The sequence below is a fragment of the Mauremys reevesii genome, linkage group 7 (assembly GCF_016161935.1).
Source record: "Mauremys reevesii isolate NIE-2019 linkage group 7, ASM1616193v1, whole genome shotgun sequence".
NCBI lineage: Eukaryota > Metazoa > Chordata > Testudines > Geoemydidae > Mauremys > Mauremys reevesii.
Genome location: NC_052629.1, coordinates 52,033,045 through 52,048,815, shown reverse-complemented (window position 1 = coordinate 52,048,815; position 15,771 = coordinate 52,033,045). Strand labels below are relative to the sequence as shown.

Here is a 15,771-nt window from a genome sequence, read left to right as displayed (position 1 = left end):
GTAACCATGGAACAGATTGAGAGAGTCAAAATAACTTTCCTTTTTTGCTTCAAGTACCATATATAAAATGGCCTGATTCCACCACCATTACTCTCACTGAACTGTGCCTTAGTCTGTGAGTAGTATCATTTACCTAGTGTGAGTAACTGTGGCAGAAACTGGCCTGACATGAAAAAGCCACTGAAATAATGCGGATATTTGCAAATAGCAGGATTTTGGGGGGTTGTTTTTTTATGACTACAGCTCATCCCTCACCTCAGAATGTCTTCTACTACCAAGGGAGAACCATTTAGTTTTACAGACAAAAACCTCTCTGTATAACCATGTGGGATTTTTCCAAGTCATCAGAGCTTCCAAATCTAGGAAGAATACTGAAAAACGAATTTTTCTATTCTAAACACCCCTCCTCCTTTTATCTTTCAAAGGATGTTAATTCCACCTCAAAATATTTAAAGAAAACACTGATCTGTATTTTTCAGTGCAATGCATAACGATACTTACTCCTTCCCCCGCAAAATCCAAACAGACAAACAAACAAGGAGAGAAAAAGGATGAGAGGAAGGATTCATACATCATGCAGATAGGTGCCATTTTACACAAGAAAAAACCTTACCCAGCAAGTTCACCACCTTGGGCCTGTGCCTGGCCTGCGATGGCATCCATGATAGCATCCTGGGAATACATGCTGATCGGGGTGTTATACTGGGCATGAATTATAGTGGCCTTGCCACCCGGGCCTTTCACCTCAATGGGTTTGTGTGTAGACAGGGCAGAGTCCTTCAGGACATTAGGGTTGAAGCGTTCCACATACTCAGTGCTGGGGTTATGTGAGAGTGAGGTTTGGAGAAGAGACAAAGGGAGAAAGAAAAGAAAATAAGGACAAACAGGTGATAATTATAAAAAGAAAAAAGCAGCAGCAGAGGAATGTGTGCATGTGCCTAAGACATCTCACCACAAAAGCATCTGTTCAGACTGCTGGAGAGAAAGAACACACAGCGTAATGGATAACATTAACAAGGAAAGTGGTCAGGGGCTAGACTATAGAATGAGGTTTTTGTGTTGGCTGATAGTTTTGTAAACTTTAGACACCTGCAGCCACAAAACAAAAAATATGGCAAATATAGCTGTTACATATACATATGTAGGTACATATATGTCTACACCCAAAGAGCTCCCCATGTATTCCTTCAATCTTTTTAGAAAGATCTTCTAAGGTACTAGAAAGTTTAATGAGTTGAAATAAACAACTGCTTCTCTCTTATGCAGAATTACATTTTTTCTATATGCATAATTCATCATGGTGATATTTAGTACTCATGCTTTTCATCTTCACAGCCCTTTGCAGATATTAACAATTTAATCCTTATAGCACCTCTGTGAGGAGATGTGGAGGTTACCAAAATATGTAACCACTCCAGGATAAATTTATTGCAAGCTCAGTCCTAAATCTGTCTACATCACAGTTGATAGGACAATTGCACTCATTATCCTGAGATAGTTGCCTATTGTGACCTCCATGTGGTTGAGGATTTTTATTAGGGAAAATGAAGCACAGGCAGTTTAAGTGACACACCCAAAATCATGGAGGGAATCAGTGTCAGAGCTAGGATTTGAATGCCAGGTTTCCTCACTGTCAATCCTAAACTTAGATCATTAAACCATGACTCTCAGCATCTTGGTAGACAATGTTATACTCCTAGAGTTTAGCTTAAGTTTTTCCAAGTAACGTTTTAAATCGGATCTTCAATCATTTAATTAACTGCTCTTGGATACCATATGGGACACCAGGGTTAAATTCCCATCTGTCACTCCCACCTCCTCCCTCAGCCCACCAAGAAAATAAAGTGTTTTGGGTGCTTCAGACACTATATGCTCATCCCTGAATGGTAGGGATTGCTTCACAGTGCTCAGCAGTAACTCTTTCAGTTTACCGAGCAACAATGAAGAAAAGGAATCTGCAATATTCATGGCAGGTCAGAAGGATGGGGCCACAGTATGGGGCCTTTTAGAGTGTTTGTTAATAGAAGATGCCCCCCTCAGTCATTAAAGGAGAGAGAAGAAAATCAAAGGAGTGAAAAACTCTTCCCACAAGTTGTGAAGACTCCCAGTAGACAACTGACTTGAGACTTGCGCTGATTATCATAGGTGATCTGCTCTCCCAAGCAATGGATTCCAACTCCTGTAACAGCCTTTTGTTTGGTGAAATGCCTTAACCGAGGCCAATAGGAGAGATATAATTGTGCATTTTTGAAGCAATATTTGAGAAGAGCATGCAGCAGGGACAGGTGCATATAGATGCATACATACTTTATGGCAAACACAGCCCTGAAATACATGCATAGTCATTTTGAAGGAATTAAGAAGCTTCATTATGCATTCGGTACAAATAAAAAACATGCATTTATTTGAACATTTTCACCATTTTAAATGTCTCTTAATTAACATGTTTAATAACCATGATAACATTATTCTATTGATACCATCTTGTAGAGTGACTCACAAAGAAAGAGAGACTGCACATTATGCCTACTGTTGGCTTCTGAAAATCCCCATGCTTTGTTATAGAGGTGGCTTCTCTTATCCCCACAATGCATCAAGCCATCGGAGAGCAGTTCGGAATTCATAGGCCCTGGAGATCATTAATTCAGTGCTCTCCCTCTTTTCCATTAATAGGAGAAGGGAAGACTCAGTGAAGGCATCAGTTTGCCTAAATATGAAAATATATGTCCTAGACAATTGGCTTGAACAAATCAATCCAGAAAAGGGCTAGAGGTCTCAGGGATGCTTAGGCTCGCACAAAAATTACTGATTTTGGTGTTGGAATGTGGAATTGAAGCAATTTCACTGCTCTCTTAACAGGATGGGGTCAAACCTACAGTCCTTTGCAAGGCAAAACTTCAATTGAAATCAATAGGCATTTCCATAGAAAGAACCAGAAAAGGTCTCTTTCAACGGCAGAGTTTCTACTGCAGTGTCTTGTTGGGAGGGGAGAAAATGTTAATGTCAATACAGGATACCCAGTGCAGGACCCTTTGGCAGAGGTGAGGAGCCAATTCTAGCAGGAGCAAGAGACTAAAAGCTACAAATCTGGGGTCTTTGCAATAGGTAATGCTGACAGGCATTCAGCAGGAGTGCAAAATTTACACAGCTTGGTAGCAGAACTCTGGAAGTATACAGGAAATGTAACAGAAGAGTATAAGATAAAATAGAGCCCCATACTTTGACTTCTGATACGTCAGCCCTACAACTCCAGGGAAAAATTCAGTCCTAAGCGTAAGTGGGCAAAAGCTCCTTTGACTTCAATGGAAGTTGTATCTATTTGTTCCAAGCTACATCAAGGGCTTAATGTGGGCACCACACGCTGTCAAATCAGTGTAAATTACACTTATGTTGCTCACCCTCTAAATGCCAATTCAAGTTGAACTACTCTATCATTTCCACTGATCCTTTTATCAGTTAAACTTGACATTTAACTTGCTTCATCATTTACTTTGCTGCTGAATTTAGCCCAATTTTGAGTTCTGGACTTCCAGAATGTTGCATGGGCACGAGCAACTTCCAATCCAGAGAAGTCAATCAGGAATTCAGAAGTTGAAGGGGAGTTGGGGGAATTTCCCTGCCTAAAAGCTGATGGGTCAGATCCTCAAGTCCATACTAACTCCTTATTCAGGCAGAATTCCCACTGAAGAAATGTACATCTTAGATATTTAAAACCCAAGAGCTAAACGTTGAGGTCAATGGGAATTTGGCTGGAATTGGACTTCAAGATTTGGATTTATCTCCTGAAGCTAAAAACACTCTGGTAATTATATAATAAAAAGCTTGTGGCCAAAGCCCACAAAATCCCGGGAGCATGAAGACTACTGGAAGAATTAAGAAGAAATGCATGTATGACTTCAGGGAATTAAAAAGATCTGAAAAGCTTTTCAAGAGTTAAGCAAGTTCCAATCCAAGTTACAGTTGCAAAGTTAGGATATCAACATGAAATTCTAAACAAGCAGGAGAGTTTCAGAAATATTGTTAGACTAGAACCACCTCTGGATATAGTAGCCATGTATGATGCCTGCCATGCCAATCTGGTCTTTTTCAATGCTTTTACCTTGCAAAAAGTCACAGCAAGAACATATGGGCTCATGCTACCCCAGAAAACAAATCCCCAAACATACCGCATAACACGTACACACTATTTGATACTAACTTGGCAGCTGTGTTGGCTATGACCTAGGGAAGAGAGAAAGAACAAACAAACAAAAGGAACAATAGTTTTAGAGTGTCAAGGGCAATACGTATTAACAAGGGTTTATAAAGCTTTATCAAACCATCTACAAATAGGAATAGAAAGCAACTGTATGCCTAAAAAACCACAATGGATTAAGAGAGAGGAGAAATGTAGGGATTATAGTTTATCCACAGAGACTTACTACGGTACCAAGGCATTCTGGCTGATCCTTGACAACATTTTTATTACTGTGCATCACTGGAAGTATTGTTATTGAGGGTTACAGAAGCAAGGAAGCAGAACTATTTGCAGGCTGTATACTCCTCTTGAAATAACACGAGTGAGAGAGATTATATCCTCCTCCCCAGACACTAAATATTCATGTATGTAATGCCAGTCCTGTCAGCCTGACCCCATATAGCCAATCTAGTGAGCAGGATCTGCTGAAGAATATCCAAAGAAAATATTAACAGATATTTGAAGGAAAAAGCCCCTCTACTTCACACATTACTGACCTGAATCTGATCTCACTTATATTAGTTTTACACTGGCGTATATCAATTGATTTCAGTGGTCACTCTTGATTTTACACCAGACAAAGTGAAAAGCTAACCAGCCATGTAGTGGGATCAGTTGTCTCCCATGCAATCCCCTGTGGCCAGGGAAGCCTCTGTGGTGCCCTGCTAACAATTTTTCCCTCAAAGGGCTTTTTAAACTCAACACAGGCTTTTCTTGTCCAGTCAGTACCCCTTCTTGAGGGTCCAAGTTTAATCACATAAATAAAGTTTCAAAGTAAAACTCAATGTCCAAAAATACAGTCCATTTTTACCCTTTTGTCAGGTCACTCCCAGGCTTTTCCTACTTTAAATTTCAGTAGTGAAACCCCACGTCCTAGGTCTTTTTGCTAGAGCCTGCTCAGCCCCCAACAGTCTCCAATTTACCATACTCCCAGACCTTCTTGACTGAGGCCTTTCCTGTCTTTGCAGGCCACTCCCAGGGCCTGCTTAGCTGAAGCCTTGGGCTCAGGTCTAGAGCCACAGATTTCTGCTTTGGCTCCAACCCTCCTGGCATCAGGGTCTTCCTTGCAGAAGCTTTTTTATTTCCTGAGCCTTCCCCTTCCCAGCAGCCATCCACTGCCCTTCATAAGAAATTACATGAACCAACCGAGGTGTGCCCTTTTGGTAATCATGGTTGGTTAGCCCAAAGCCCTCCAGTCCTTTAGGAGTAAGCCACTCTGTTACAAGGCCTGAGAGCATTAATTTTGTAGCATTAATATTGTGTCTTTTTGAGATCAGTAACAAGACATAATGTAGGAGAAAACAATATTCACGTAGCATCGTTCTCCACTGCATTAACAATAATTGGTTGTAGCCTACTAAGCAATTGGAAAGCAGCACAACACAAGAGATCAGAATTTAGGTCTCAGGCAGGCAGAAGCTGGGAGCATGACAGAAGGAAGGAGCTCAGACCTCTGGTAAGGGGAAGCTCCTTATATGATTCCCCAATGACCTCTGCTAATGGATGCAGAGAGCGGTACTGATGGGATCTGGATGATCATTTTCACATAGTCTTTCTCAAATCTTTGAGAACATGCACCTTTGCTCTCCTTCTTGCCCCATCCCTCTGGATCATGGATAGCAGATCATGTCTGAGACCAAGGAAAAAGTGGCAAATATTCCATGCAGAGATAGTCAACAGCATTATTTTCTAATTGACTACATAAGACACTTTTGATAGATCTGGGCATCATCATCTTCTCAGTTGCTTCTGCAACATTTCCAGCCGTGGGAGTGAATCTGGGTCTCCCACAGAGCAGTGCTGAGCAGCATTATGACTTGATTGGCCCACTGCTTTCATCTCAGTGACTCTTTGGAGTAGCTTCTTCTTTACATAAGGCTTTTCTGCAGCTCTGACACCCAAGTAAAAAACAGTGCAGCGAGCCAAAGCTGTGGCATTTGTCTGGACATACAGTCATATAATGCCTTTTTTCCCCCAGTGTCTGCCCCTCAGATTCTCAGCTTCGAGAATATTCTGCCAGCTCTGTAAACCATGCAATGAGCCAAATATATCTGTCTTTTACAGGAATCAGTAGAGATATATTAGGAACAAGTTGTAGCCTGTAAGCAGATCAGTGATTCTATATCCATTTTAGGTATGTGCAAGACAGCTGAGCAACCGCTTACAGTGAAACATGGTGTAATAGTATCATTTTCTGAAGTGAACTCTGATGGCTATTCTAATCCTCTCAACCATGTCTGTGCATAGAAAACATTATTTTTAAGGTAGAACTGGAGTTTGTAAAATACCCCTTAAAAGAGAGAGCAACCAATTCTTTGATGGTAGAGTATGAAGAACATGCACATGAAAACTATGTTTCATAGACAGAAAAAATACTGTGCACGCATTAGTCTTCTGAGAAGTGGTCAATATCCTCAAATCTCGGCAAAGATTTTTCAGACCTAAACAGATTATCACAACTCCCTCCAGCTACAGTAAAGCTTAGCCTCTCTTGATATGCTGGGTTGAGATGATAAAAAATTTTCCAGCTCAGTCCCACACATCATTTTAGTTTATTTCTAAATATGGGCCGGTACCGAAATACGCAACCTGCTCACTCAAAGATGCCACAGAGTAACAAGCTGGTAATCCTACCCCTCTGACACACAAAAACATGCGGGACAGGTATTTACTGTCCTAGCCAAAGACGTGCAGAATAACACAGGCTAGTATGAGAATCCATACATGAGACTCGATGACTCATTCTCAATCTGTGTTAATGTTCCCCATTGCAGAACCTTTACTCCATTAAGATCTGCTGCTGACACTGTAATAGGCACTCCTGCAAAAAATGTTCACCCTTGCCCTGTAATAAGCCCTTAGTTCCAGAAGTGCATAAGAGGAGTAAGGGACTGGGAATTCAGTAAGAGATACAGAAATCATTCTAATCTTCCTTTGCGCTTGCTGACAGAATTTTAACAAGGGGTTCCCCAGAGTCCCATCCAGCACATCACTGTATCTGTTTAGATGTTTCATAGGATACAAGTTAAAAAAAATCCCAAACATTTAAATATAAAATACACCTGGGATCTACCTGCCCTATGTAGGTTTTCATACAGTATCACTTATAGACTAGTACCAATCAGAGTCAGGGCTGACCTTGCAGAGCCTGTTTTGCACTGTACTGCTTTTTGTTAGTCTCTAAGGTGCCATAAGTACTTCTGTTCTTTTTGCTTTTTATGAATGTACAAACCCAGAAAAACAGAGAATCATGGATAACATAAGCACTAAATCTCTAGCAGGTCCCAAGAAAGCTAGTATTCCTTTTTAGATTGCAGTCCACAGGGCTTCTCACTTCATGGATAACATACAAGTGGACATGGCGGCCCAGGAACACAGAATTTTCACAGCATGCTACCATTACAGAGACACTTGTGCTGAGTAATTTCGGGCTGTTTGTACTTTGGTGAGTGCTTAACAGCTATCAAAACAGCTCTTTCTTTCCCGGGGAGGGATCCATTAACTGTATGATTTTCCATATTGCTCCGTTTGTTTATATGTAAAGCAAGGAGGCAGAATTGGCTATAATTTATGAATATGTTACAGCTACTCATACAAAAGCACTCCAAAACCATATTCAAATTCAGAATGAAATCTCAGGTGAGGGTACCATGATAAAAGCTTTAGCTTTGTTATTGGGAGTCTGACACTTAAACCTGGAAAGATTCAATTTTTATTGGTAAATATCAGTAAGTTTTGATGTACACACACACCCTGATGAAAAAAATATTTCCATTAGTAATAATCCAAATTTATAGCTTAGCAATGTAAGAAAGAAAAGTTTTGCTTGAGAACTTATTAGAGTTTGATTTAAGGATATTTCCTTTGTATATTTTGACACGTGATGTTGATAAATTGTGTTTTAACGGTTATAAGGCTTTAAATTTTTGAATCTCAATGCCTATGGTCATTAAATAACTATTGTCTGACACCTCCGCCCCAATTTCCTGCAATTTTGCACAATGGTGAAAATATAACTTGAAAAAAAATGTTTAAAAATAAATATCAATTTTATCCATCCAAATTATAAAAAAATTAAAATTGAATTCTGCCAAGCCTTCTTATGCTATGTTTCGGTATACTAGACATAGCATAAGAAGGTCACAGATGTGCATCAAGAGGAGCTTAAATTATTTTGTAAGAGTGCTTGTGCATATATGTGGGAAGAAGTGGCACATATAGAAAGGCATTGCTGTAAGGTAGGGGGATTACTGTGGAGCTGGTTCAGTGTCCATATTTTGTTTACCTCCTTAAAGACAAATGCTTCGATTATGTGGCCTGATCCAATGCCTATTGAAATCAATGAAAAGGCTTCTACTGATGTCAATGAGTGGCAGATGCAACCCTATGGTGTGTATTTGTTTGTAATAGTACATAGTAGGAATACTCAGGCAGTTCATCTGCCCAAAATTTACCTAAAGGAAAATACAAGGAGAAAGGTTAACAAGGGATGTGAAGAGGCCAAGACAAGGGAGGTAAGATGTGCTACCAAGGAGCTGTGAGTGCTAAATCAGGCAGAGAAATGATAGTTTTCCTCATGAAAAATGTAAATGAAAACAAAAGCTTTTTTTGGTCTGTTTCTGCTGAAAATGTCTTTAAATTTAAGTCTCTTATAACCAAATGTAGACGGCACTTTTGAGTTTACAGTGCTAGGGCTTGATGGTGCTAGTGAGCGCTAGGTTCACTGTCTTGCATCTTGTGTAGTCATTTACACTAATGCAAACTGAGTGCATCCTGGTGTAAAACACTATCAACTCAGAATAATAGCGTTTTACATCCACTTTGCTCTCATGTAAGTGACTATGCAAGGTACTGGGCAAAGGAGAATCAGGCCCCTATTGTATTTTTCTCCTCTTGCTCTCAGCCCCTCATTTTGTATAATATATTGAGCTAAAAGAAAGCTTTGGTGACTAAATTGTGTCTCAGGGAAGTTTTCCCTTTATCTAGCTGTTACTATACTTTTGCATTGTTATTTGAAATACCCTTTTCCTTAATCAAACCTTAATTATCCAAACAGAAAGGCGGACATGGGATTTATTCAGATAAGGGTGCTGAAAATTCCTTGTTTCTCCTAAAACACATTGGGAAACATGACTTCACTTCAGATAAAGGCAGCTTTGGGGTAACTGACTTATAGAGGTTTGTTTGTAAATTAATAAATCATAAATAATAGTAGAAAGGTGGGAAAGTAACTCTTTCCCATGGCTGTCATTTATTTCAACGTTTCTGTAATGTAGTCCAAGCTTGTGGCAAAAATATCTACTCTACAAATACAGTACAGCACTGAACAACTTCATATTCTGAAGTCAAACTAGGTGGGATCATCTCTATATCTTACCAGATGGATAATAACTATTGATTATTTCTTTCCACACAGGTGGAATAGTGCTTAGATTTGAGCTGGATGACATTCAAACCAAGGGGTCGAACTAATAATAATTCAATCTCAATTTGCACTGGAATGTGACTACACCGAGGAAGGAGTTATAGACGTTCACTGCAATAGATTAAGATTGTTATCTTAGCTGCTCCAGGCAATTTCTCTTTAGGAAAGTGTAGTTTCAGATCCCGTTTACAGCAACTTCCATACAGGCCTGTAGCTGATATTCAGGTCAACCAGATTAAGTATAGAGAATTAAATTGGAGAGTACCAACACGCTGGTATAGTCACAGGTACCTTAACCACAGTGTTCCTCCTCATGCCAGGATACCCAATAGCCAATCTGTAATACAATTCAGAATACCAAAGACCAAGAGTTGTTATGAAATAGCACCATGTGTCCTGTTTGAGGTGGGGAAAGGTTTAATAACTATTTTTCAGGACATCATTAATGATAATTACAAGACAAATTCACAGTATAGTAACTGGTTTTATACTTCATTCTTCAGCTGTTACTTACTTACTTACTGAAACATTGAATTAATCACCACGTTACCTACCCTCTAGGAAGTCCACCTTCTGAAGCCCTTCGTTTGAGACTTAATTTATGCATTTCAGCCATTTCCTTTAGAGTCTCTGCTGAGTAAAGGCCAATGGGGTTGTTATATTGCCTTGCAGGGCTCAGCTGGTGTTTAGGACTACTGCCATCAGTGAACACGGGGCTTAGTTTTGAACTTAGGTTACTCTTTGCAGGTGAAATGTCAGGTGTCACAGACAGAGAGGCCATGGAAGTTCTAACTGCAATGGTCTTTAAGAAGGAAGAGCTATTTGAACAGCTGATCTCCTGCTTGCTGAGGTAGCCTGAAAACGTTCCATTGGTGGCTAAAATACTACCCAAAGGCCCAGTCGCTGTGTTAGTTAGAGGACTGAAGGTTGTTCTGCTGGCACTGATTTCCAAAGCAGGGTCCTGTAGTAGCAAACATGCAGGCCAAGAAAAGAAAAAAAGAGCAATCATAGAACACATGCAATAAGAATAGATCTATATCTATCGCTTTCTGCATATATTCATACACGTGAGACAAACAGATTAGTGGCTGAAGTAGCCAGCCTTTCGAGAGAACATTCAGTTGATCTTCTTTCAATAGGGTGGGACTACACACTCAGGCATTTTTTTTTTACTTGAAACATACAAGTTAAAATGTAATGTCAAAAGAGCTTGTTATTAGCTGAAAATGTAATTAGATATCATTTGATAGACTATATCTTCCATTCATTCCTATGATAATTAAGGAAATCTGAATGGTTTGAGGTCACTCCCATTTGAGGCAATAATATACAAGTACAAAAATCTATGCTATTACCTAGAAATTTAAGACCTAATGTTTCTGAAATGACAGCATTCAATTTCTCACGAACAGTCCTAAAATTAATGAAGCCCTTAAACTGCATTGTTCTCATAGGTGCCAGGTCATGCTAACAAGGCCATGCAACATGGTTAGCAAGTAGGCTGAAAGAACTCAAGAAAGTGTATTAACCAACAGGTATAGTTCCTCTTTTATGCATGTACATAATTTCCATTTAAATGAATGGAAGTTAAACAGGCATAGAGCATGAAATTGCACCTTAAGAGTATAATTCCACATCCGTGATTTGTATATTTTTTTGTAGCTAGGACACTATGGAATATTGTGAGGGTCTCAAGAAGCCCTCCCAATATCATATATATGCAAGACCCCCTGCTGATGCCTCACATTAGAAGCACATCTTAACTTTCTAAAACCCACTCTGGAAAATAATAGAAAATTATGTGTTTTGTTAAATATAATGTCAATAAATGGTTTCCTACTAATGCTGCAAAGTACAGATTAAATAAGGTTAATACTGAAAACAGGAAATAATGGCATTTTCAGTAACACATTCCACACAAAAAATAATCAGCATTTTGTAAGAGAATTAGACCATAAACTATGAAAAGGACAACTCACCTCCTCTCCCTGCTCCCTCCCATTCAAAAGTTTTGAGCTGGTGCTTGCTGTGATCTAGATCAGCCGTTTTCAGACTGTGGGTTGGGACCACAAAGTGGGTCATGACCCTGGGGTTGCCAGGGTTGGCTTAGACTTGCTGTGGCCCGGGACCAGAGCCAAAGCCCGAGACCCACCACCTGGGGGCTGAAGCTGAAGCCTGAGCCCCACTACCCGGGGCCAAAGCCCGAGGGCTTCAGCCCTGGGTGGAGGGGGTCAGGTTACAGGCTCCCTGCTGGGCCTGATGCCCTTGGGCTTTGGCCTCCCCACCCTGGGCAGTGGGACTCGGGCTTTGGTTTTGGGCATCCCACTCAGGGTGGTGGGGATTGGGCTTTGACTCAGGCTTTGGTCCTCCCTCCTGGGGTCATGGAGTAATTTTTGCTGTCAGAAGGGGATCATGGTGCAATGAAGTCTGTGAACTCTTGATCTAGATCATTGCCTTCTGCCCCTTCAGCGCAAACTCACCCCAGGTGTAACTCCCCATAAGTCAGTGGGAGTTGAGGGCAGCCAGCATTTCTCAGGCCATACAGAGTGCCTGGCAGGATGGAACCTTTAGATCCAACTAAACTGCCTGTATTTCCATCAGAGTAAATCATTGGCTCGCTGTGGTGCATCATAACTAGGATATTGTTTTTTTGTATTTTCTTTAAGAAGTCTGTCTGTCTGCTAGAGGGAACGGCTGCAAGAAGATTAAAGATGAAGGATCTTACAGCGCAAGAGAAAGATGCTCTATTTTAACTCTCATGGGCATTTTAAATTTATGTAGTCTCTTTGTTTTCTCCTTAATTTGAAATAAAAGACAGTCTAGATCTTACAAACATGGTTTTCCAATTTGGGTTTGGAAAACCTAACTCATAAATCCACCACACCAGTGTTCAGCATTTCTTTGTCTTCATAATGCCCAATTTTTTGTGCCCCTGTTTTGCTATTAAACCAAAGCTAGTTCCAATAAATCCATTCCCTTTCATCTTTTAGCCTGGTCGGTGCCTCAGCTCAATAGTTCAAACTCTCCTCTTGGAAGGTGTCTTTGTGAGACTTTTTTCTCTGTTATGTTTTGGCAGCTCACTTGATAATGGAGTATCCATGAACAATCAGTATAATTATTATATATATTATCATAACACTTAGGAGCCCTAGGCATGGAATCCAACTGTGCTAGGCAAACAGAACAAAAACCCTTCTACTATACTTAGATTGTAAGCTTTATTTTTTCTTTCTGTTTGTTTATATGATTTGAACGAAACAGGACAGCAGCAGACATTTTCCGGCATTGTTGTATCTGTTGCACGCCAGTGTATAGTGAGGCACTAGATAAAGCATTTGGACAAATGGGGAATTTGTGGATTTCTTAGTGTATATGTGATATCAACTTGCAATTTATCGCAGAAGCTTAGAGTCCTGTCTTACAGCTAACTTACGCTGACCCTGATTCAGTGCCGTAGAGAGGACACCTCTTCTCCACCCTTGTGCATGCGGACATGTAGAAGCCATAATTAATAACCACATTTTTGGAAGCACAAGATTGGAATGCCTGTCAGTGTTGCTGCCGGGACTCACATTCCAGGGGAGCGTATCTAAAAAAGGATGTAGCCGCTGCAGCAGCAAAGGCCAAGAACACCGCTCCAGACTGGAGTTGAAGGCTAAACCTTTCAAAGGTTTTGAAGGAGCTGCTACTCAGCGTAAGTCCCTCAGTGACCCCTGGGGACACTGTGCCCCATACAGGGCTATAATGGCTTGCAGGGTCATATTTGGACATCCCAAATCTGCAACCCCACTGGCTTCTATGGGGTTGCAGAGGATGTAAACCTGAGCAGAGTTTGGGCTTCAAACTGAAATTTACAGAGTAGGTAACAATGTCATTGTCAATGAATATTAGTTACTCGCACTGGGTCTAATTATCCACTGTTGGCTTTCTGGTGTGAGGCCACTGAGGCTATGGAAAATGATTATCTTAATAGTATATTTCAAACTACTGCTTTTTACATATTTTGTTCATTTTTTCTGAATGTATTTATAATTAATCACACACTTCGGTCAATACATTCTGACCTCAAAAAAAGTGTGCAAATAACCATTGGTAATTGCCTATTAGAGGCGTCCAAGTATCATTAAACAAATAAAAAACAGGATTTCCACCTACAATATATATTTTTAAAGAGGAACAAATGCACAATCCTTTCTCAGATAATGAGTCACCAATTACATTGATGCTCTCCTTCTGAAAGCTGTACATCCTGGCAGGACAGAAAAATCAAGGTAAAGCACATACAACAACAACAGAAGGAACAGACAGCATCTGATGAAGCTAGATCTGTAGGTTAACTAGAAAAAAAAACATTTTAGAATCAGTGAAAATTTAACACAGGACTCCTTCCCCTCACCTCTGATATAGGGAAGGGTACTGTGAGGGGAAATTATTAAGTGGTGTTAGCGTGAGCTCTAGAAGAGAGAAACATTTTTAATCAATAAAAAGCAGCCTAATAATATTTGGCAGAACTGTAACTTAAATAAAGAGATGGTTATAGGAAAGGAAATATTGTGGGTAAGAGGACAGAAAATGAAGGCTGGTGGGGTTGCCATCCTTTAGCTTTTGGGGGAATTTTGGTTACGTTCCTCAAATATTTTCTAGCTAGGTTTCTTAACTGCATATTGGTATTGATTTATTGTAATAGCTGATTACTGGCATAGGAAAACAGAACTATGTCCTACAGTTTACACTGGAAACCTGGGGGTCACATTTGAGGTTTTTAAGTTAAGACTGGGGAAATTTTTGGAGACAAGGGGCAATTTGTGGAGTAAAGTGGAAGGATGGGGATATGGACTTTCAGCATCAGTATAATTTTCCATTTGGCTGTTTCCTCTCATGACTGATAAAGTACCTGTTATTTGGTTCATTCATAAGAGTATATTTTAGATTAAATTATTGTTCTGTTTGTTTCAGTCTAGTGGCAAGAACACACCAATGAAGGAAAAAATTATTGCACTTCTGAAATCTGAATGTCAGGCTTCTAGTAATGAACATCTCTTAGCATTATATCTAATGAAATTATAAGTAGTCAGCAGTGACTAACATTTCCTTGTTCCTCATCTTCTCCCCCCCCCCACCCCCAATTCCACCCCATCAAATTATCCCTGTGGCTGGAAAAATGAGCTAACATTTTCATCTATAAAAGTCTGATGCTATCTTTCTGCTGACCAGAAGAGGAGGCTCTAACACTGGGCATTGGCTTCCTCCCTAGAGAAAGATGCTGTCACCTTGCTGAGATCCCTTGCTCCATGGAGAAGTAAGGCAGCTGGATTCAAATTTTCCAGTGTAATGGTGAGATACTACATCAATGGATAAGCTTAAAAATGATTATGTAGCGGAGAACACAGAACATTTGGGGGTGAAAGGAGTTTATTATGAAGCATTAGCTGAGCCCGTTCTTTGTTCTCAGTAAAACCTTTTTTTTACTTTCTAATATTTGTCTAACTTCTCTAAGGGCAGAACACTCCCCTTCACCTGTGGGACAGGAGGGGAACCTCAACATGGGCATCACTGGCTTCTAGAGTGGGAGGTACCAAAACACTGTGCCAATTTGTCAACTTGCTCCACTTTTATCCTCACCCCAAAGAAGTCTCTTTACGGGCGTTGTGTGGGTTAGGGATGTGGGAGTGGGGAGGGATGGACCAGGGTGAACAAGAGCTGACTGAATGAACCTTAACTTGCATGCATTCATTCCATGGTGTGAACTCTGCTCTAGTACAAAGGTGGGACTCGAGGGGAATCTGGGTATGGGGACCCACAGCAGGGCACTGTGTTAATGCACTGTTGAGACTGCACTGTTAAGCACTCAAGTCAGGAAGTATGAAAAGTAATGTTAACTCTGACCTTACTATGAATTGGGATACAGTCTTTAATTAGAATATTATACCAATTCTTTGAATGTCTACAAGCATGATTTCAAGTTTTTAGAATCATTCATTAATTAATTTAGCCTTACAACACCCATATTAAGAAGCTAGTTGTTACTATCACCACGTCACAGACAGGTGAGCTGAGGCACAGAGAAATTAAGTGACTTGTCCAGGGTCACACAAGCAGTCTGTGGCAC

General features: G+C 40.2%; 1 protein-coding gene across 12 annotated transcripts in view; it reads right to left on the bottom strand.

Annotated features, from left to right (window-relative positions):
* LDB3 (LIM domain binding 3) overlaps positions 1-15,771 on the bottom strand; it is a 214,581-nt gene that overhangs the window by 82,385 nt on the left and 116,425 nt on the right. For 8 of the 12 annotated variants that reach the window (XM_039546804.1, XM_039546802.1, XM_039546805.1 and 5 more), the window contains exon 5: positions 10,217-10,623. In XM_039546804.1, coding sequence (XP_039402738.1) covers positions 10,217-10,623 — 407 coding nt within the window. Of the gene's footprint in view, positions 1-613; positions 818-4,198; positions 4,222-10,216; positions 10,624-15,771 lie in introns of all 12 variants that reach the window. The other 4 variants (XM_039546806.1, XM_039546814.1, XM_039546813.1 and 1 more) reach the window with 2 other exon arrangements.